We start from the raw sequence: 22,421 nt of genomic DNA on the forward strand, positions 1-22,421 counted from the left end.
TAAGGTTTTTACTCAAACATGTTTACAGTTATCAGGAGGGAAGGCAAAGTGTGTCCAATCCAGGACCTCAAGGGGCTAAACTGCTTTGTGCGGGTGCAGAAGTTCAGAATGGAGTCCATTCGCACGGTGGTGGCATCCCTGCGTCAGGGGGATTTGCTTGCCTCTATCGTCATCAAGGATGCTTACTTTCAGATTCCAATAAGCGCCAGCGCTTCCTCGGCTTTGCTGTGGGAGAGGAGCATTATCAGTTTGTGGCGTTACCCTTTGGTCTCGCCTCTGCTGCTTGGGTCTTTACAAAAGTGTTAGCCCCGGTGCTAGTCTTGCTACGCCAATAGGGATCGCGGTACTGGGCTACTTGGATGATCTCCTTCTGCGAGTGGAGTCTCCTTCTGAGTTGGTGGAAACCTGGAGATCACAATAAGAACTCTGCGGAAGTTCGGCTGGATTTTGAATTTTCAGAAGACTGCCCTGGTTCCGTCCACAAAGCTGGACTATCTAGGCCTGACTCTGGACTCGGCCTTAGCCAGAGGGCTACTTCTTTTGGGCAAACTGCAAAAAAACTGCAGGCTGCAATTCATCTCCTGCTGTCCAACAGATGGTCAACCCTCTGGACGTGCATGAGGGTGCTGGGCCTGATGGCGTCTACCTTCGAGGCTGTTCTGTTTGCACAGTTCCATACGAGGTCCCTGCAAAAAGAGAGATTCTGACCAAATGGGACAAGACTCTGCAGTCTCTGAACAATCAAATCCGGCTTGATTCGGGGAACAAAGGAGTGTCTGATATGGTGGCTTTGTTCTACGGCGCTTTGGCTGGGCAAATCCCTCCTCTCCTTGTATTAGACAGTGGTCACTACGGACTCCAGTCCAGACTACCGATCAATGTCTTGGAACTCCAAGCGATCAGACTGTGTCTGGACCATTGGACGGATCATCTTCAGGGTTGTCCTGTGCGCATTCAATCAGACAATCCCAGGGCCATGGATTATGTCAATCACCAAGGGGTACAAGAAGTGTCCTGACAGTTCTGGAGGTAGCTGGCATTTTAAGGTGGGCAGAGCGGTTAGTTCCAGCCCTCTCCGCCGTACACATTCCGGGGTGAAAAACTGGCAGGCGGATTAACTCAGTTGGCAGGCGTTGGACCAAGGGGAGTGGTCCCTTCATCCGGAGGGGTTTCATCAGTTGTGTCTCCGGTGGGGCACCCTCGAGGTGGATCTGTTGGCGTCTTGGCTCAACAGAAAGGTGCGAGATTTGTGGCTCGGTCAAGCGATCTTCTGGCGGACGCCACAGACGTGCTGCTGGCCACGTGGGGGTCAGTATCCTCTGATTTTGCGCCTTCCCTCCTCTCAAGCTTCTGCCAAGACTTCTAATCAGGATCAAGGCAGAAGGGATTCCGGTCATCTTAGTGGCTCTGGAACTTATCTTGCCAGGTTTGGTACGCTGATCTGGTGCAGCTGGTCACCAACGTTTCTTGGAAGCTTCCTCTCAGGGAGAATCTGCTATCCCACGGACCGATCTTCTATCATGCTTTACAGTCGCTGGCTTTGACGGCTTGGCTGTTGAATGCCAGGTGTTGAAGGATAGAGGTTTATCTGAGTTGTGATTCCTAAACTCTGTTAAAAGCTAGGAAATTTACTTCTAGGAGGATCTACCATCGTACCTGGAAGATGTACATTGCGTGGTATGAGTCTCTTGGGGTTCATCCTCGCTCCTTCTTGGTGGCTCGGATCTTGACCTTCCTTCAACGGGGGGTTAAGCCAGACCATTTTTGAGCAACCCCATATCAAAAATGGTGCATGCAAGATTCAGATCAGTGTGGGAGCATTTCCCTTATGCAATATTCCTGGGCTCACCCCCTAGACTCCCTTATATGGTGGACTGGGATACTGATTTGGGAGAGGAAAGGGATTTGAAGTTATGGCACAAATGTTTCTTGCGGTCATACACTGGTATCTTGAATGTCACAATAGACAAGTAAATTCTCCTGCGCTCAGGTGCTGCGTTATTGGGAAGGCTATGTTGTTGGCATCTAGGCTCTTACTGCCCTCTCAGGATGATGGACATCCACATGAACTAGAAACATGAAAAAACAAGAGAAAGGCGCATCGACCTAGTGCAATATCATAAGACATTTATTGGAAAGTAAAAGAAAATGCCATTCATCATACTCACAAACGTGTGCTGAAAATATGCATATAAAAATTCCTTTTGCAGTCAGTTTTTGAGACCTCCAGGACTGGGAATCTTTTCAGTACTGCAGGAGGACTGGAAGGTGTCCGTACTGATGGGGCTGACACATTTCAAGGGAGAACCCTATTCATCAGAGCCATCTTGAATGTCGCCTTGGTTGAGGCAAATTTAAAGGTGCTTTCCCGTTGGCACCTAGTCCCAACACAGCTGGCCAAAATGTACCCTTCTTTATCACCCTTATGTTTTCGAGGCTGTCAAATGGCGGGGACAGTGTGCCATATCTGGTGGGAATGCCGAAGGATTCATGGCTTTTGGAACTACATCTGTGCCCTGATTAATAGGGTGGCGGGACAGTCAGTTCCCCAGACTCCTCATACAGTGATTCCTAACACCCTGGTGCCTAGTATACCGACTTGTTTACGTTTGATATTCTTTATTTTACTAGGGGCTAAGATGACTCTTGCCAAATCCTGGAAACAGCGTACTGTATCCTTGGCGCAAGCTAGGAATAGGTCACCTGGATCATGTTACATGAAAATATTGTTAGCATTCTGAACAACAAAAAATCTGAACAGATATAGATAGGAGCCATGGGCTAACTATATGCATGTCTCTCTTGTACATTAACATAGTCTTCTTTGGTTCTGAGAAGTCATATATATCTTCTGACTCTGATCCGGACCTCTATTTTTTTTATTTTCTTCTCATTCTTTTTCTTCTCTTTTACTTTTCTTCAACTGTGTGCTTAACTACCCAGTAGCATGATTGTCTTGAGCTTTACATGCTCAGTTTATTGATAGTTGGGTGGTCTCCAATGTGTATGTATCTATCTTATCGATGCATCGGGAGGAAGGACATTGATCCCTGAACGAATTGTTGAATCATTTTGGGATTTGTATCGTGGATATTGTTATTCCATGCATCTCATTTGTTTTGCCTATTTGTTTCACTGACTACAGTACTTTTGTACTGTTTCTTCTTTTATTTGTAAAACTTCCCATATGTTTTTTGAAAGTAAAATTTGTATTAAAATAAAAATTGAATTACAATTAATCAACCAATTAATAGAAACATAAATGAATAAAAAGATTTATAAAAATGATTCTAATCCATCCACTGAAGCTCTGCATATCAATATGCAGAGATGTAATGATTATAAACAAAAAAGCATAAAAGTCCAGTCTTTGATGCTTAGCAACTTCTCACTATATTCCCGTGTGGCCAGGCACCTACCAGGTGATAAGGACCTCTACATGTATAGAAAGTCTAATGAACACTCTTGAGAGAGCCTCTAATGAGGAAACATTGTAAGTGGAGGGGGTCAGTTACAGTCAGGTCCATAAATATTGGGACATCGACACAATTCTAATCTTTTTGGCTCTACAATGGATTTGAAATGAAACAAACAAGATGCGCTTTAACTGCAGACTTCCAGCTTTAATTTGAGGGTATTTACATCCAAATCAAGTGAAAGGTATAGGAATTACAACAGTTTGTATATGTGCCTCCCACTTTTTAAGGGACCAAAAGTAATGGGACAATTTGCTGCTCAGCTGTTCCATGGCCAGTTGTGCGTTATTCCCTCATTATCCCATTTACAAGGAGCAGATAAAAGGTCCAGGGTTCATTTCAAGTGTGCTATTTGCATTTTGAATCTGTTGCTGTCAACTCTCAATATGAGATCCAAAGAGCTGTCACTATCAGTGAAGCAAGCCATCATTAGGCTGAAAAAGCAAAACAAACCCATCACTGCCGGTTCACACTACCGCGACTTGGTAACCTGACAAGTCGTGCTCCATTCTGTGCTATGGGAACCGTTCTAATAGGAGCGACTCAAGTCGCTCCGACTTAGAAAAAGGTTCCTGCACTACTTTTGACCGAAGTCAGAGCGACTTGCATTGACTTCCATAATGTGAAGTCCGTGCAAGTCACGCCGAAGTCGCAGTGCACGGCGACTTCACTAGTCGCCTCCGAAGTCGTGTCGCCATAGTGTGAACCGACTCTTAGAGAGATAGCAAAAACATTAGGTGTGGCCAAATCAACTGTTTGGAACATCCTTAAAAAGAAAGAATGCATCGGTGAGCTCAGCAACACCAAAAGACCCGGAAGACCACGGAAAACAACTGTGGTGGATGACCGAAGAATTCTTTCCCTGATGAAGAAAACACCCTTCATAACAGCTGGCCAGATCAAGAACGCTCTCCAGGAGGTAGGTGTATGTGTGTCAAAGTCAACAATCAAGAGAAGACTTCACCAGAGTGAATACAGAGGGTTCACCACAAGATGTAAACCATTGGTGAGCCTCAAAAACAGGAAGGTCAGATTAGAGTTTGCCAAACAACATCTGAAAAAGCCTTCAGAGTTCTGGAACAACATCCTATGGACAGATGAGACCAAGATCAACTTGTACCAGAGTGATGGGAAGAGAAGAGTATGGAGAAGGAAAGGAACTCCTCATGATCCAAAGCATACCACCTCATCAGTGAAGCATGGTGGTGGTAGTGTCATGGCGTGGGCATGTATGGCTGCCAATAGAACTGGTTCTCTTGTATTTATTGATGATGTGACTGCTGACAAAAGCAGCAGGAGGAATTCTGAAGTGTTTCGGGCAATATTATCTGCTCATATTCAGCCAAATGCTTCAGAACTCATTGGACGGCGCTTCACAGTGCAGATGGACAATGACCCGAAGCATACTGCGAAAGCAACCAAAGAGTCTTTTAAGGGAAAGAAGTGGAATGTTATGCAATGGCCAAGTCAATCACCTGACCTGAATCCGATTGAGCATGCATTTCACTTGCTGAAGACAAAACTGAAGAGAAAATGCCCCAAGAAGAAGCAGGAACTGAAGACAGTTGCAGTAGAGGCCTGGCAGAGCATCACCAGGGATGAAACCCAGTGTCTGGTGATGTCTATGCGTTCCAGACTTCAGGCTGTAATTGACTGAAAAGGATTTGCAACCAAGTATTAAAAAGAGAAAGTTTGATTTATGATTGTTAATCTGTCCCATTACTTTTGGTCCCTTAAAAAGTGGGAGGCACATATACAAACTGTTGTAATTCCTACACCGTTCACCTGATTTGGATATTAATACCCTCAAATTAAAGCTGAAAGTCTGCAGTTAAAGCACATCTTGTTTGTTTCATTTCAAATCCATTGTGGTGGTGTATAGAGCCAAAAAGATTAGAATTGTGTCGATGTCCCAATATTTATGGACCTGACTGTACATCATCACGCTGCATTCACATGTTCTCAGTCTGCAACTTTGTAGATCTAGGAAATAATGGGAATAGATAGTTTGCTGAGGGTCAAAGAGGAATAGTATGACGTGGGGAACAGCTAAGATCACATATGTCGGAGTGAATGCCGTTTGCACATATTTGATTCACAAACACAGCAGCTTTTTGATAGTGTTTTTCTTTTTTTGGGGGACAAATTTAGAGGACTTAAGCACAGAATAGTTTTTTGTTATGAAAAATTGTACAATCATGTCACGAAGTGTGCCGTTTTTTCCTCTCGTTCCTCATCATTCACCTCCCTATCCTTTCCTCTGTACCTTAGTGAGACAGAAGACCAGGAGGAAGACATCTTAATAAGTGAGGAAGATGTTCCATTCAAGGATGACCCCACTGATGAGACATACAGGCCTCCTCAGTTAGAAAGGTATGGTATATCCCATTCATTCCGTATCACTCTTTCTTCCATCTCCTCCTTTTTGTCTTCTTTCATTTTAGGGAAGCAGATAGTATCTTCTGTAAACATATATTGTGCATTTTTAAAGTGAAATCAAAAATGAAGTGTAAACTTCAATTAAAACATGTTAGAACATCTTTCAGATTTTTATTGCTACATTAGGTTGGAAGTAAAGCTGGATCTGAAAAGGCTTTGGTGTTTAGGATAGTTTCCCACCAAACACTTGGGGTACCTGAGATACAGACTTGAAGTACAACAAAGCGACAAATGGATGGATAAATATGTGGATTCTTTATTAAAAATTTATACCTGATCCAAGTAAAAAGTCGTTTTATTATACCTGACCTTCCTGCTCATCTACTCCTTTGGCACTCGGCACTCTTTTTTTTATATCATTATTTGTATTTCTTCTCGCTTTCTGTCTCCGATCGTGAAAAAAATAGGAGATAAAATCTCCCAAACATGAGGGGAAGTACCACCTTTCACAGCTGTCACCAGAGCAGATGACTGCATCAAAGTGGTTGTAAATCCTTACATATACCCAGTGAAGTGACTACCCTCAGGTGACACACAGAGATGAAACAAATCCTCTGCATATTTATCTGCAGTCTTCTCTTTTCTACATTCGTTCAAGTTCCAGAATTTATCAATCTGTCTGAGCTGTCAGAAAAAGGGGGGCGGAGAGCTGAAGTTACACTCTGCAGAGCTCAGTGAGGAGAGAGCTGATTGGACGAAAGGGGCTCACCCCCCTTCAAACAGCACACAGGAACAGAGCTGAGGCTGTCAATCTGCTGGAGGTCCCTCCCCTGTCACCATTTTCCTCTTGGTGTCAGGATAAATTGTCAGAAGTGATTCAAGCTAATAGCAGAGGAAAGAAGCAGCAGAGAGAAATTACACTATAGAGGGATATGCTTTGTTCATATTTCATGTCTGAGGTTTACAACCACTTTAGGTGGATTTTCCTTAACCTGTTCCGGTGACAGCTGTAACATTTTAGACTGCCCTGCAATCTCTCTCTCTTTCTATCTGTGACAATAGGTGCTAGGGCAGAAATTCCCACAGACAGCAATAAAAACCCCAGAGAGGTTCTAATTCTTCCCCGAACGTAAAGTAGAATTCCAAGATTAAATCTCACTAATCCTAAAAATCCTACTAACTAACCTGTGTAAGAAAGATGCATATACCTATCTATTTTCAGACCACTCTGGCTCCCCTGTGCCAGCCAGCAGCAGCTGCAGGGGAGAGCAAGGAGTGCTGACAATGGATGGGCCATAGGAAGCCTATGGGTAACATCAAAGTTCCAAGGCATTGCCAGACATTGTTGAGCATGCTCTCTTCTCCCCTGCAGCCGGTGCTGGCGGGCACAGCAAGATGACGTGACTGGACCAAAGTGGGCTGAAGATAAGTAAGTATATACTTTCTTACCTAGTTTAGTCACAATAAGTGTAAGGTGGGAGGGAGCATTTTTAAAGCAGTAATAAATGCAAAAGCAAACATTTATTATATTTCAGACTACCAATTCTTAGATGTGCTGGCTGCATTCATTTTATTTTTTTAGGCTTTCTTCTATTTTCATCTGGTGATCCAACCAGTTAGTCTGTTGTTTTTCAAAAGAACAATCTGTCCTGCAGAATGTATCAGTTGCAGAGATGAGACAAACCATTTACCACTGGCAGGGGTGCTTATAATGATCAGGGTTACCAAATGTAAAACCTTTATTCCAAAAAGAAAAAGTGTTGCTGTAACTGCTTATAGAAGTGTTAGCTGGAGATTGGCTTCAATCTGTTAGTGTATTTAAATCTGCCAGTCTGCTGCTTTAAATCTGCCAGACTGACAATGCTGCTATCCAAAGGTGCCCCCTGTGCTCCTTCATCAAGAGTGGGGGCACTCTAATACAGGAGATGTGTTACTGGCCAGAATACCAGGTGAAAACCAAAACAAGAAAAACCTAAGAAAAAAAACAAATGCAGCCACCACATCTAATGATTGTTAAGCTGCAATTCATTAAACTTTTGGTTTTGGGTTTAATACTGCTTTAAGATTAGTTTATCTTAGGCTTATGCTGGAATTCTACTTTAAAAACAAACTTGGTTGGATTCTACTTTAACCACCTAAATATCACCGTACACACACACACACATATATATATATATATATATATTTATATATATATATACTGTGTGTATATATATATATATATATATATATATATATATATATATATATATATATATATATATATATATATATATATATATACACACTATATTGTCATAAGTATTAGGACGCCTGCCTTCACACGCACATAAACCATAATGCCATCCCACTCTAAGTCCATAGCATTCAGTATTGAGTTGGCCCACCCTTTGCAGCTATAACAGCTTCAACTCTTCTGGGAAGGCTGTCCACAAGGTTTAGGAGTGTGTCTATGGGAATGTTTGACCATTCTTCCACGAAGTGCATTTGTGAGGTCAGGCACTCGTGTTGGACGAGATGGCCTGGCTCGCAGTCTCCACTAATTCACCCCAAAGGTGTTCTATTGGGTTGAGGTCAGGACTCGCTCTTTCCAAACTCGCTCATCCATGTCTTTATGGACCTTGCTTTGTGCACTGGTCCAAATCATTTGGTGGAGGAGGGATTATGGTGTGGGGTTGTATTTCAGGGGTTGGGCTTGGCCTTTTATACCAAGACATTCTGGACAATTTCATACTCCCAACGTTGTGGGAACAGTTTGGGGATGACCCCTTCCTGTTCCAACATGACTGCGCACCAGTACACAAAACAAGGTCCATAAAGACATGGATGAGTGAGTTTGGGGTGGAGGAACCTGACTGGCCTGCACAGAGTCCTGACCTCAACCCGATAGAACACCTTTAGGATGAATTCGAGCGGAGACTGCGAGCCAGGCCAACATCAGTGCCTGACCTCACAAATGCGCTTCTGGAAGAATGGTCAAACATTCCCATAGACACACTCCTAAACCTTGTGGACAGCCTTCCCAGAAGAGTTGAAGCTGTTATAGCTGCAAAGAGAGGGCTAACTCAATACTGAAGCCAATGGACTAAGACTAGTATGCCATTAAAGTTAATGTGCGTGTAAAGGCAGGCATACCAATACTTTTGACAATATAGTGTGCGTGTGTGTGTATATATGTGTGTGTGGTTATGCTGGATGACTTGTACAGGCGGCAGAAGGGGGTCACCCTCCACCTGCCACCGTCTCTACCAGGCTTTCCCAGGGGGTCACCCTCCACCTGCCACCATCTCTACCAGGCTTTCCCAGGGGGTCACCCTCCACCTGCCACTGTCTCTACCAGGCTTTCCCATTGGGGAACCTGGCAACGATGTGAATGGTTTGGTTGCATTGCCTAGGAAGAGTGTCAGGAACAGAAGTTCCTATCCCTCTTCTGTGACATCAGAACCTGGGAAGAGTCAAGGATTTAGTCACTTCTGGGTTTTGGTTTGTTTGTTGACAAGGCTGTTACGGCCCATACTATCACAAGGGATGATGGCAATAAAATTGACAAAAAAAAAAAAAAATGAAAGCACAGTGTAGGGAAAAAAAAAATCAAATAATACAATTTAAAAAAAAATAAAAAATTCCTCCAATCCCCACCGTGCTCACGCGACAGCGCTGGCGTAGTGTGTAAACACATAGGTAAACAGAGATCCCACCAAACAAATGTACAATCACAAACATCTGAGCAAGGGCATTAATTCTAGCACCAAACATCCTTTGTAACGCTGAACTGGTAACCTTGGAAAGGCTTTTAAAGCTTCGCCTATGGAGATTTTTTAGGTACCATAGTTTAGCGCTGTATATTTTATTTTACCAAAAAATTGGGTATTGTGTATGTGTTCACTAAAATTCATTTAAGTGTATTTTTAAAAAAAAAACATTTGCATTTGAAAAACCACTGCGCAAATATCGTGCGATGTAAAAAATTGCAACAGCCACCATTTTATTCTCTAGGACCTCTGCTTAAAAAATATATAATGTTTTAACTAATTTTCAAAATTTTTAGATGTATAAGAGAAGTGTCAGAATTGACCTAGGGGTCAAGTGATTAAAGTCCTACTCTGGGCACCAGAAAAATACACCCTTGCAGTGCGGGGAGGCCCCACTTAAATGTTCAATACTTATAGGGGTAGAGGTATAGGTTGTATTACTTATCTTATTCCTCGATCCAGCAGGCTTCCTCCATGTTTGGCAGCTGCACTCTGACGTTATTACATACAATGCGGGATATATAGTCCTGCATTGTATGTGAGGATGGCGAGGGCCCGCCCACAACTTGAAGCGTCAGAAGAGGAGAAAGTCGGAAGCCTGCCGGAGTAAAGGAAAGGTAAATATTTGTAAAAAAAGTATTACATCTTATTCCTCTACACTGCAAGGGTACCTTTTTTTTTATCCCGGAGTTCAGCTTTAATAACCTGAAATCTTTATCTTTTTAATTGAGCACTGCAGTTTTAGCTACCCCTTGGTGCTATGGAATGGTCCTAAGGTATGTTCATTCACCTGCTGATGTTCACATGTATATTCTATTGTCTTTCTTATTTACTGTAAATTGAAAACCGGTACGGATTCACCTAATTGGTACCTTCCAGGGTGCACATACAGTAATCTTTCTTTTGCTCCCCTACTTCTTCATTCAGCCATTGGGAGCAAAAAAGAAAGCTTCATAAATTAAAGCATTCATGGGGTTGCGGCATTTCTCCCCACTGGACGTCTGGGTGGCCAATGACTATGTACGTTTCATCTACAATTCCACTTTCCCTTTAATGAAAAACCACTAGAAACCCATTTAAAATAAAAAAAATCTAATAGCCTGAAGATACTTCTGAATAGTTGAGGGGGCAGGTTCCCTTTTTGAATATTCAGTGCCAGGCATTTTATTGATTGATCTCTAATGCCTCGTTTCCACTGAGCGGTACGGTTCAGTTCGGTTTGGTTCGGTACAGTACGCAATTTTTGCCGTTTCCATTGTCAAAAGTTGTGAATGGTACCCTAATTCCGAACCGTACCGTACCACATTTTTGGGACCCTTTCATTGGGGTACCAAGCACAATAGTACCGTACCAACAGGGTGGAGCTACAACAGAATGTTGATTGGCTGATTGGCCTATTACCACGCCTATCAAGTGACGTTGACCGCTACTTTCTGGCTACACCACGCCTATCATGTAAGGGTACTGTTGGCGGTGGAAACGCAAGCCTGATCAAGGTGTACCGTTCAGAACCGTACTGAACTGTACCAAACCGAACTGTACCGCTCAGTGGAAACGAAGCATAAAATGACTTCCTGGCCTTTTTGGTCCATTCCACACCTTTCACTTTGCTTCTTTATTTTCTCTCCTTTGCTCCTCCTCAGTGAGGATGAAGAAGACGAGGAGGATCTCTTTAGTGAGGAAGAAATTTATAAAGACGACCCCAGAGACAAGAGCTACAGACCCCAGATGAACAGGTAGAGTGCTCATGTGGATGTGTGCATCTTTTACTGCTTCCCAAAGAGAACCTGTTAGGATCATCCTGGCTTCACTTCTTAGTGACACATGGATCAGATCTCTAGACTGGCAGTTTAGGCTTTGCTGGCTGCTGGCTCCAGGTCAATGACTCACTAGGTATATAGGTAGTGAAGCCAGGATCAGGAGCATGGCCCTGCTGCATGTTCATAAACAAGTTGGCATTGGCAGCTAGTATAATATACTGACAGGTTCTCTTCAGAAAGAGTGAGGTAAGCTTTCCACTTGATGTGGGTACATAGAGAACCCTCGGTGTCAGCAGCGTAACCACACAGATTGGCAATTTACCTAGCACTGCACAAATGAGACTGCCAGCATTTGGCAGCACCGCTGAGCATCTTTTAGACGTCACAGACACCTTTTGGAAATCCATCGGTTGCCAGCATGAAAAAAGTGTCAGAAGGGTTCAGTACAGTCTAGGAACTCCATCTAAATATAATGGGATCTCAAAAGCATGCAAAGAAAACTTATGGGTCCTCAGCAGGATAGTCAATTTGATTGGCAGCCGGGGTTGGAAAAAGCAGAAAACATTTTTAATCAAGAAGAACGCTCTAATGAGACAGATGTTCAGTCCTCTGCTTATTTAAAGCTATTAAAGTGAACATACACAGACTGTTGTTGATGACCTCCATCTGAAAATACTAATTGTCCTGCTACTTATAATAATCCTCTGAGGGAGTGGGGATAATAAGATAGGCAGCTGAAAATTTAAGCATTCCTTTGTAAAACGGAGCTCTAGATGTTAATCTCCTGATGACATGGTAATACATAGGGAGGATTATGGCAAAAGTCATTAAAGGTGGACAAACCCTTTAACTAGTTCTTGCCATGGTTTATTTCAGATAAAGTTTTGGAAGTCATAGAGCCCCTAGTTTGTCCCATGAAAGTTAAAGCAGTATTAAACCCAAAAACGAGAAATTAAAGCGGAATTTAACCCTCCTTACCTTTTCGGCCAAGGAAGCTGCCATCTTGTTCTGTGTTTAATCTGCAAATGCCATGGTACTGGACATGTGATCAGTTATGACTCCAGCCATTTGATGATTTGACAGTTTGATTGAAAGCACAAGCAAATGTGACAGTATTCCTGATATGCTGTGAATTTAACTGGTTTTTGAAACCATTAACTAGATGGGTTTAGTTCCACTTTAAATTGCTGCTTACCTATTCTTAGATGTGGTGGCTTCATCAGTTTTCTTTTCTCTATCGTTCATTGATGGACGCAGTCTCTGATGCATATCAGTAGGGTTATGCTGCCCCCTACAGGAGTAGGACATTAGACAGGAAAAAGTTCTGGCTACGCCTATGGGCAGTGTCAGGGGGTACACCCTCTCTCTTCCTGCATAGGATGTCCGTTTTAATCTGTCTAGTTTGTTTACGGTTGCCCTTGTCTTGCAAACATTGACTGAATGGGCTAAGTTGCTACGCCGTGACCTCTAGGGGAAAGAACTTCCCCCTGCCTTTGCGGAGCTGTTGGACCAGCTGATGCTGGGGCTGCAATTTGTTTACGATGCCGCACTGGATACTGCTCCCATATTGGGCCGACTGTTGACTTCGGCAGTGGTCCTCCGGCGTATACTTTGGCTGAAGTGCTGGTCTGCGGATCAGACATCAAAGAAGGCCTTGACTGATCTACCTTTTCAAGGTGATCGCCTGTTTGGGGCTACTCTGGATGACATTATAAAAAGTCTCACGGGGTAAGAGTATCTCCCTCCCGCAGGCTAACAAGGGTAAGGACCCTCGTCGCAGACGGCATCTCCCCTTCTCAGAACACAAGAAGTTTTTTCGTCCCTCAGGGTCAGTCGATAAGGCGAAGCCCTTCAAGACTCCCTCGAGCGATTCCAAACGATTCTGGTCTGGCAAACAAAAATCGAGTTTCTCCAGACTGGAGGACAAGGCCACCACAAGACAAATGGGTTCAGGAGGTCATACGATCTGGTTACAAGATCGAGTTCCGATCTGTACCGCCAGTAAGGTTTTTCCCTTCCAATGTGCGACTGTCCCCAGATCGTTTACAGGCTCTCTTTGGGGCAGTGCAGGACCTGGTACAACAGGGTGTAATAGTTCCGGTTCCGTGCGCGGAACGTTTTCAGGGTTTTTATTCAAACCTGTTTACAGTCCACAGGAAGGAAGGCAAGGTGCGTCTGATTCTGGACCTGAAGGCACTGAATTGCTTCGTGCGAGTTCAAAAATTCAAGATGAAATCAGTTCGCACGGTGGTGGCTTCCCTACATCAGGGGGATTTCCTGGCCTCCATAGACATTAAAGATGCCTACCTTCACATCCCAATATGTGCAGGACACCCAATGGTTTCTCCGTTTTGCCGTGGGAGAGGATCACTATCAGTTTGTGGCGTTACACTTTAGTCTCGCCTCTGCTCCTCGGGTCTTCACAAAAGTGTTGGCTCTGGTCCTGTCGCTGTTGCAGCATCGGGGGATATCGGTCCTGGGTTACCTGGACGATCTGCATCTACGTGCGGAGTCTCCTACGGTGCTAGAAATATATTTGGATATCACCATGAGAACTCTGGAGGAGTTCGGATGGATTCTGAACCTTCAGAAGTCATCCTTGGTCCCTTCCATGAGACTGGACTATCTGGGCCTGATTTTGGACTCGTCCCCAGCCAGGGTGTTTCTTCCTCCGGAAAAAATTCAAAAACTCCAGACTACAATTCAGCTGTTGCTGTCCAGCAAATGGTCATCCCTTCGGACCTGTATGAGAGTTCTGGGACGGATGGTGTTGTCCTTCGCTCAATTCCATGCGAGGATCTTCTAGAAGGAAATCCTTCTCAAATGGAACAAGAATCCAAGTTCCCTGGACAACCAGATCCAGCTGAGCGAGGGGACCAGGGAGTCCCTGGTATGGTGGCTTCAGTCCCCGATGCGCAAGCTAGGAAAATCCTTCCTCCCTGTGTATTGGATGTTTGTCACCACGGATGCCAGTCTGTCCGGGTGGGGAGGGGTTCTCGGCAGGTTGTCTGGTCCCTGGAAGAATCCAGGTTACCGATCATTGTTCTGGAGCTGAGAGCGATCAGGCTTTGTCTAGTCCACTGGACCGAGCACCTGCAGGGTTGTCCGGTGCGCATTCAATCGGACAATGCTACGGCCGTGATTTATGTCAATCACCATGGGGGCACCAAAAGTGTCCCTGCGGCTTTGGAAGTGGCAGGCATCGTTCAGTGGGCCGAACACTTTGTTCCAGCTCTCTCCGCTGTTCACATTCCAGGAGTGGAAAATTGGCAGGCAGATTACCTCAGCCGACAGGCCTTGGATGCATGGAAATGGTCTCTCTATCCAGAGGTGTTCCGGCAGTTGTGCCTTTGTTGGGGCACCCCAGAGGTGGATCTGTTGGCGTCTCGGATCAACAGAAAAGTGCAGAAGTTTGTGGCCCACTCCTGGGACCCTCTGGCAGAAGCCGCATATGCGCTAGTGGCCCCGTGTTGTCAGTATCAGCTGATGTATGCCTTTCCTCCTTGCTGCCAAGACTTCTTCACAGGATTGAGGCGGAGGGGATTCTTGTCATTCTTGTGGCTCCGAACTGGCCTCGCCGCGCTTAATACGCTGACCTGGTCAGGCTAGTCGCAGACACTCATTGGAGGCTTCCTCTCAGGGAGCATTTACTGCCTCAGGGGCCAATCTTCCATCCTGCTTTACGGTCGCTGGCTGTGATAGCTTGGCTGTTGAAAGCCAGGTGCTGAAGACAGGAGATTGTCTGTCTGTTTCAGTGATTCCCACTTTGCTTAAAGCAAGGAAAGCGACCTCTGGGAAGATTTATCATCGTACGTTGAAGTCTTATATTGCGTGGTGTGAGTCTCTTGGGCCTCATCCTCGTGCTTACTCGGTGGCTTGGGTTTTGGCCTTCCTTCAAAGTGGAGTTGATCAAAAGTTGGCCTTGAGTAATGGTCTTCCAAAGACCATTAGCCACCCATTCCCTGGTGTCTAACTTCATCCAGGGGGTGCAGCAGTTGGCACCTCCGGTGCGACCTCAGTTACCACCTTGGGACCTTAACTTGGTGCTGTCGGTTTTTGAGAAACCTCCTTTTGCAAGTATTGCAAGTATTCAGGAGATTCCCCTGCTGACCTTATCCCAAAAGGTGGCCTTCTTGGTGGCTATTACATCTGCACGCAGGGTGTCGGAACTGGCAGCATTGTCCTGTCGTTCTCCCTATCTGGTGGTTCACCGGGATAAAGTGGTAATTCGTCCTGATTCGTCCTTCCTTCCAAAGGTGGTTTCTAGTTTTCACTTAAATGAGGACATCATGTTACCCTCTTTGTGTCCTAAGCCAAAACATCCTAATGAATTTGCACTGCATACTCTAGATGTGGTTTGGGCAATCAAGGTGTACTTGGAGACTACTGAGTCTTTTCGGAAGTCTGCTTCACTCTTTGTACTCACGGATGGTCCAAAGAAAGGGCTGCCTACGTCTGCTGCAACTGTTTCCAGATGGATCAGACCGACAGTGGTGCAGGCTTATTCAATTAAGGGTCAGGTTCCTCCTTTTCCTGTTAAGGTGCATTCTACTCAGGCGATTAGTGATTCCTGGGTTTTTCGCCATCAGCCATCTGTGGTTCAGGTTTGCAAGGCGGCTACCTGGTCGTCTGTTCATACCTTCACAAAATTGTGATGGTTTGGATGTGCTGGCATCTGCAGATGCCTCTATGGTGGATGTGCTGGCATCTGCAGATGCTTCTTTTGGCCGCAAAGTTTTGCAGGCTGCTTTTTAAGGGGGCTTCTTAGCCTTTCTTGAGGGTGTTTCATGTTTTTTTCAGGTGGACTTTATCTTTTGTTCTGATGAGTCCTATGTTGCCTGGTTGGCTATGTTTAGCCCCGGGGACTTCATTTTCTGCTGTTCCCACCCCTCACTTTATGGCACTGTTTTGGGAAGTCCCTACTGATATGCATCAGAGACTGCGTCCGTCAATGAACGATAGAGAAAACTGAATTGTTGACTTACCGTAAAATCCCTTTCTCTTAAGTTCATTGACGGATGCAGTACCCGCCCCTCTATTTTGAGTTGGGTTGGTATTACTTCTCTGACACTGCTTTGATACAAAACTGACATCCTATGCAGGAAGAGAGAGGAGGTTATACCCCCTGGGACTGCCCATAGGCATAGCCAGAACTTTTTTTCTGTCTAGTGTCCTACTCCTGTAGGGAGCAGCATAACCCAACTGATATGGATCAGAGACTGCGTCCGTCAATGAACTTAAAGCGGAGTTCCAGCCTCACACACTCACCTGTCCAACGGTCCAGCGATGCGGCCGCCCGAAGCCTCGCTCTTCTCCCTCTCTGCTCTGCGGAGCCAGCATTACTGGTGTGGGCACCCGGCTGTGACAGTTTGCGGCTTCACAGCCAGGTACCCACTGCGCATGCGCGAGTTGCGCTACGCGTCGTGATTGGCCGGCAACCTTCTGGGACCTCTGACATGTCCCAGAAGATTGCAGGGAGGGAAGGGGAGAGGGGAAATTCCGCTCAGGGCGCCGCGGCGCTCCGAGCGGAAGTGGGAGCGGGTACCTGTCAAAACTAGGTACGCACTCCCCCCCCAAAAAAAATGACATGCCAAATGTGGCATGTCAGGGGGTTAGAACTACCTAAAGCGGAAGTTCCACTTTTGGGTGGAACTCCGCTTTAAGAGAAAAGGATTTTACGGTAAGTCAAAAATCCAGTTTTTTTGGGCTTCTTTTTTTTTTATCTTCACCTGGTAATTCAGCTAGTAAGTCTGTTAGTTCATTTAACAAAACAAGCTGTCCAAAGTTACAGAGGGTTAAGACAAACCATTTAAAATAGTTACATAGTTTGGCAGGTTGAATAAAGACACAAGTCCATCTGGCTCAACCAATAAAAAAAAAAAAAAAACTGAAAACACAACGATACAATCCCATATACACAATCCTATACCCACAGCTAAACCAGAAGAAGGTGAAAAACCCCAGCAAAGTATTATCCAAAAAAATGGCACTAAATGCATCAATTTAAGGCCCCTTTCACACATGCGGACCGACCGTTCATTTTATCAGTTCGGTCACATCAAAACGGATGAAGTACAGTTTTTCCATCAGTGCTCAGCAGTTTTTCATAATTTTTTTTCTTTTACATCCACTGCCAATGCAAAAATGTATGAAAAACCGAACATTTGTCAGTATAGGTCCGTTTTTCCTCCGATCTGTTTTTTTTAACGAAAGAAGAATAGAGCTTTGATCAAATGGCTGGTGTAATAACTGGTCACATGTGTAGCACCATGACAACTGTAGAGGCAAGATGGCATCTTCCATGGATGTAAAGGATGGGAGGGTTTACTTCTGCTTTAACACTGTCAGGGATGCTTACAATGCTTGGCTAAAAAAATGTTGTCTAAATGCAAAATGCATGTGTATTCTTATTTTAATCTTGTCTTTTTGTAGTTGTTTTTGATTTTTGTAGTAATCTGGCATTAACACCTACACCTTGCCTATACACAGCAGCTTCCTCTAGTAAAGTCACTGCTGCTCCCTCCTTACACAGGGTGACTGGTCCATCTAGGCTGTAGAGGGTGGGCCTGCTGAGTCCCTGTTCTAATTCTGCTCTCTGCACAGTCTATGTGCAGTATGATGATGATGTCATTGATATTAATAACAAGGTTTAATAGCTAGGTTTGCAAAGGCATTGGGTACGCACAAAGAGTTCCGCATTACATGTTAAGGGCCAGTTAAACTCTAGGAATTCATTTTCAAAGGTTGGGGTCAGTCTAGAGGTCCAGTTTAGGAACATTTTGAGTCAGTTTTCTTTTAGATGCTGAGATAGTAGCCCTGTACTCCTGGTTCCAAAAACGAACATACAGGACGGAATTAATATTGTGTCAGCGATTACACCTGAACCTTTCAAAAGTGACCTGAAGCAGAAAAGTTACCCTGCATTTTCTTCTGCTTCTCTGTTTTTTTTCTGGCTGTCCTAGTAACATTTCTGTATTCTCTTTTAGGTCATCAGGAGGAACCAGGCGTAGAGGTCCACGCAGCAGGAAAGAGTCGGGTACTGTGGAAGTGAAGATGGAAGTGAAGGAGGAGAATCCAGTTCCAGGCACAGAAACACCTAGAAAGTGAGTGTTTCAAAGCCCATTTTATAGGAAGGAACCTTTTAATGTTACAGTAACCTGGGCAAGAGAAAACCATAAAGCCTTCCACTGAATGGAGAGGAGCACATGAAAAAAATGTTTTTTTACAAGGCGATAGGTAGCTATACTAGTTCACACTGTGACCCACATTTGGTTAGTGTGCCGCTCAGGCCTGTTTGTGGGGGGGTGATGTGGATGGTTCTGTGTCCGCTGCTGTGGGAGTGCCGGCGAGGGGATAGAGCTCGTCTCAGCTACTGTAGTCACTGAAGGAAAGGAGAAGAAAATCTCTGGTGCCGCACATCCACGAGATTGTATGGTGATAAAAAAAGACAGGAAAGCGCTCTAAGTGCAGACTTCTTTAATTAACCACATATAAAAACAAAAAGCAGCAACTCACAAAACCAGATGTAATTTGGCTGTCATAGTGTAAGAAGAGGGATTCCTCTGGGTGGTGCCGTCTCCCTGTGTGTCATGCAGTGCCGGTGTAGAGCCGTCGGTAGCAGGAGGGAAAGTGGCCGGCTTTCTCCAAGGCTGTCCGGGTCCTCCGACAGGGCTGCACGGCAGGAGTGAGATGAAAGCTGCGGCTGTGTCACCCGGAAACGGAAGGGCGCACGACGCGTTTCTGAGCATGCACCAAGAGCGGATCCCCATGACTACGCTCTGGTGGCGTAGAAAAACATGTTGGGTGCATGGCCTAGTGGGAGCCCAGGCTGAAGTTGCCTCTCACTTATCACCATACAACCCCGTGGATGTGCGGCACCAGGGATTCTCTCCTCCTTTCCTTCAGTATACTAGTTCGCACACTAGTTCCATATGGATGTTTAAGTGCTGCATTTTGCACTCACGAAGAACAGCGTTCATTTGGAAGAGTTTGGGCTTTATTGGCAGTTGTTTTTTTTTGGTATATGTCAGCTAAATTAGGCTTCATGTACACTACAGTTTAGGAGCTTTTGGTGTTTTTTTTGCCAAACGCAACTCTATAAAAGCCTCTGTGCCAATGTACAGACTATTACCAAAGTTTGGGTGCTGCTGCGGCTAGGGGAGCTTCAACCTCCCTCTCCTGAACGTGCAAGAATCGCATTTAGGATAGGAACGGTATGACCGTTGGCTGCGGGAAACTGAAAACCACGCCATGATTTTGCAGTGTTTTCCAGCAGTCAAAGTAGGCTGTGTGTACATGAAGCCTTAAAGTAGTATGCGTTTCTTGCATAAAAGTGAAACATGTTTAGGTTAAAGTATCGCCCCCCTCACACCCCCACCCCAGTCCTCACTCAATCCAGCGCTGTGCCCATCTACAGCAACTCTCTTCTCCTGGCTTTTACAGGCCATTGGCTTGTACTGCTCTCAGTCAGATCCTGTGACAAAGGAGCTGGGGGCGGGGCTGTGCTGTCTGTGTCAATAGACACAGGCAGCGTGGCTCGAGATCAAGCTTGCAGGTGTGCCACGGTACGAAGCGGCTTTCTGTGGTGGTTTAAGGAGTGCTCCGCGCAATCCATTGTTATTTAAAAAAAAAAAAAAAATGTAAGACTTTACAATCATTCAAGGAGGGTGTCCTAGTGGATTACTCACATAAAGATTTACAGCACTTCACAAATGTCTGTATGATAGAGGGGGTACGTTGTATGCAGATTGTACAACAAATTGCTTTGAAGTGTGTGCACAGGCAGTATAAAAATGAGAAACGATGCAGAATTAGAATCCCTGTAGCTTGAAGTTGCACAGTGTTTTTGAAGCCATTGCTTTACTACCAAGCAGATCCTGCCAGTAACATAGGGAAAATTCGAATTCTTCAAAGTGTTGTCACCTTTTAGTCTACACATCTGCTGTTGCACTACAAGACTATGTGATGACTCTGGCAGGTAAAACAGTGCAACTTTATACTGTTGCTACTAGTCACCCACTGACTCACCAAGGCTAAACACCAAGAGAGAAGTGGGCACGTGAGCGCTTGCAAAAGAAATCTAGTTTATGGCACCTTTAAAATTAGAACAGTTACTCCGAGATCCATTCCAACTTAGCACAGCTGATTTCAGAGCAGGTTTAGGCCTTGGGGCCACCACACCGCCTTCAGTTGTCCAGGGGAAGTAAACCACTGGTCCTACCGATTCCTCTCACCAACCTCCACAGCACTACTGTGATGGAGGGGTTGGCAGGAAGGATTCATTTTTTTTTTTTCTTAACTGGTACAGCATTAAAGTGGTTCCAAAGTCAAAGTTTTTTTTTTTACCTTTGAATGCCTTCTCTGCGTTAAGGTAAAAAACATCCACTAGCTGCTCCTCCCTCTCTTCTTACAGGATGCAGAAGTAGCAGTGGGAGCCATTGATCAGTTAAATACTGTGAAGTGGGAGCAGGGTGTGTGGCCAAGCAGCGCTCTGTGTGTCTATGGGCGCATACAACCTGACTCAGGAGCACACACACAGGTACCTCCTTAGCACAGGACTTGCTGAGGGGGCAAGAGGAGAAAAGAGGAGGTGCGGACATCGCTTCGTATCACTTCAAAAGGCTTTTGCTGGTGTGAAGACTTTAGTGTTTACCTGTTTCCTGAGATCTCTTTAAATTTGTAATTCTGCTTTTTTTCTGCATGCCTTCTCACAGGAGGGGGCGCAAGCGCAAGGATGACAAAACTCCAAAACTCCCAAAGAGGCGGTAAGTAAATGCTTGCATGATAAAATGAATGTCAGTTTTAGTGTACCATGGCACACACACACTGTGCTTCCTCTGAGACTCCACACACTTGTGATTGGATTGGAACAGTCAAAGGCACCGAAAAATGTTTCAGCTTACCTTACTTATTAAAAGCATGCAAGAAAATACTACACCATCACAATTTATCATTTACACAGCCTATAGTGTGAATAGAAGGGAACTCTTGGGAATTTTAGAGGCAATGTCACAGTCTGCTACGTCCTCCACATGCAGAGACAAGTGGGATGCATTTTAGGCTTTAATCTGCTTTAAAAAATTTGTTGACTAGGCAGCGTCATTTATTGAGACTGACTCTGCCCATAGGTGATTCGGTTTTCTTTTTTCACACCACAGGTGGAAAGAAAATTGCTTGCTTCCCCCATTAACATAGTCAGTTTTGCTGGGGGAATCCATCCCGCAGCACTATTGTGTTCTGCCAGTAGGCAGGGAGCTGGGAGCCTTCCTGGCCAGCAGAACACAATGATTATTGCTAGCGGCTATAGTTGCCAGCGGTAGTTGCATGTAGTTGGTTTTACCCTAATCGATCAATGGAGTTGATACAGTCAGTCTGCCCATACATTATTATTATACAGAATGTATTTAACGTCATCAGTTTGTGCAGCTCTTTGCAACATGAGGGCAGACAGTACAGTTACAATACAATTCAAAGATTCAGAGGGCCCTGCTTGTTAGAGCTTACAATCTAGGAGGGAGGGTCAAGTGATACAAAAGGTAGTAACTGTGGTGGATGATCTGATGGAGAAAATAAAAGTACAGTTTTTAGGTAGGGGCAGAATAGGTTTCTCTGAAGGGAAGAGTTTTCAGGGATCGTCTAAAAGCAAACAACAAAGAGTAGGAGATAGTCGGACAGATTGGGGTAGGGAGTTTAGGAGGATAGGAGAGGCTCGGAAAAAGTCCTGGAGGCGAGCATGGGTGGAGGTGACAAGGGAACTAGAGAGCAGGAGGTCTTGGGAGGAACGAAGAGAGTGAGTAGGTTGGTATTTTGAGACTAGGTTAGTTATGTAGTTGGGGGCCGAGTTGTACTTGGCTTTGTAAGTTCAAATTCGTTGGGTGAGCGGAGGGATTGACAGAGAGGAGTAGCAGACAAGGTTTGATGAGCCTGTCAGTAGCATTCATTATGGACTGAAGGGGGGATAGCCTATGTTAAGGCAATCCTGTGAGGAGGGAGTTGCAGTAGTCTAGGCGGGAGATGACCAGGGAGTAAACTAGGAGCTTTGTGGTGTAACTGGT

General features: G+C 44.8%; 1 protein-coding gene across 4 annotated transcripts in view; it reads left to right on the forward strand.

The window, feature by feature from the left end:
• ZFP91 (ZFP91 zinc finger protein, atypical E3 ubiquitin ligase) overlaps positions 1-22,421 on the forward strand; it is a 125,757-nt gene that overhangs the window by 80,455 nt on the left and 22,881 nt on the right. The window contains exons 5-9 of one of the 4 annotated variants that reach the window (XM_082266740.1): positions 5,748-5,849; positions 7,228-7,284; positions 11,251-11,343; positions 18,354-18,470; positions 21,081-21,131. In XM_082266740.1, the coding sequence (XP_082122866.1) occupies positions 5,748-5,849; positions 7,228-7,284; positions 11,251-11,343; positions 18,354-18,470; positions 21,081-21,131 (420 nt within the window). The remainder of the gene's footprint in view (positions 1-5,747; positions 5,850-7,227; positions 7,285-11,250; positions 11,344-18,353; positions 18,471-21,080; positions 21,132-22,421) is intronic. The other 3 variants (XM_082266742.1, XM_082266741.1, XM_082266743.1) reach the window with 3 other exon arrangements.

This window comes from Pelophylax lessonae, assembly GCF_965119305.1.
Source record: "Pelophylax lessonae genome assembly, chromosome: 9".
NCBI classification, from domain to species: Eukaryota; Metazoa; Chordata; class Amphibia; order Anura; family Ranidae; genus Pelophylax; species Pelophylax lessonae.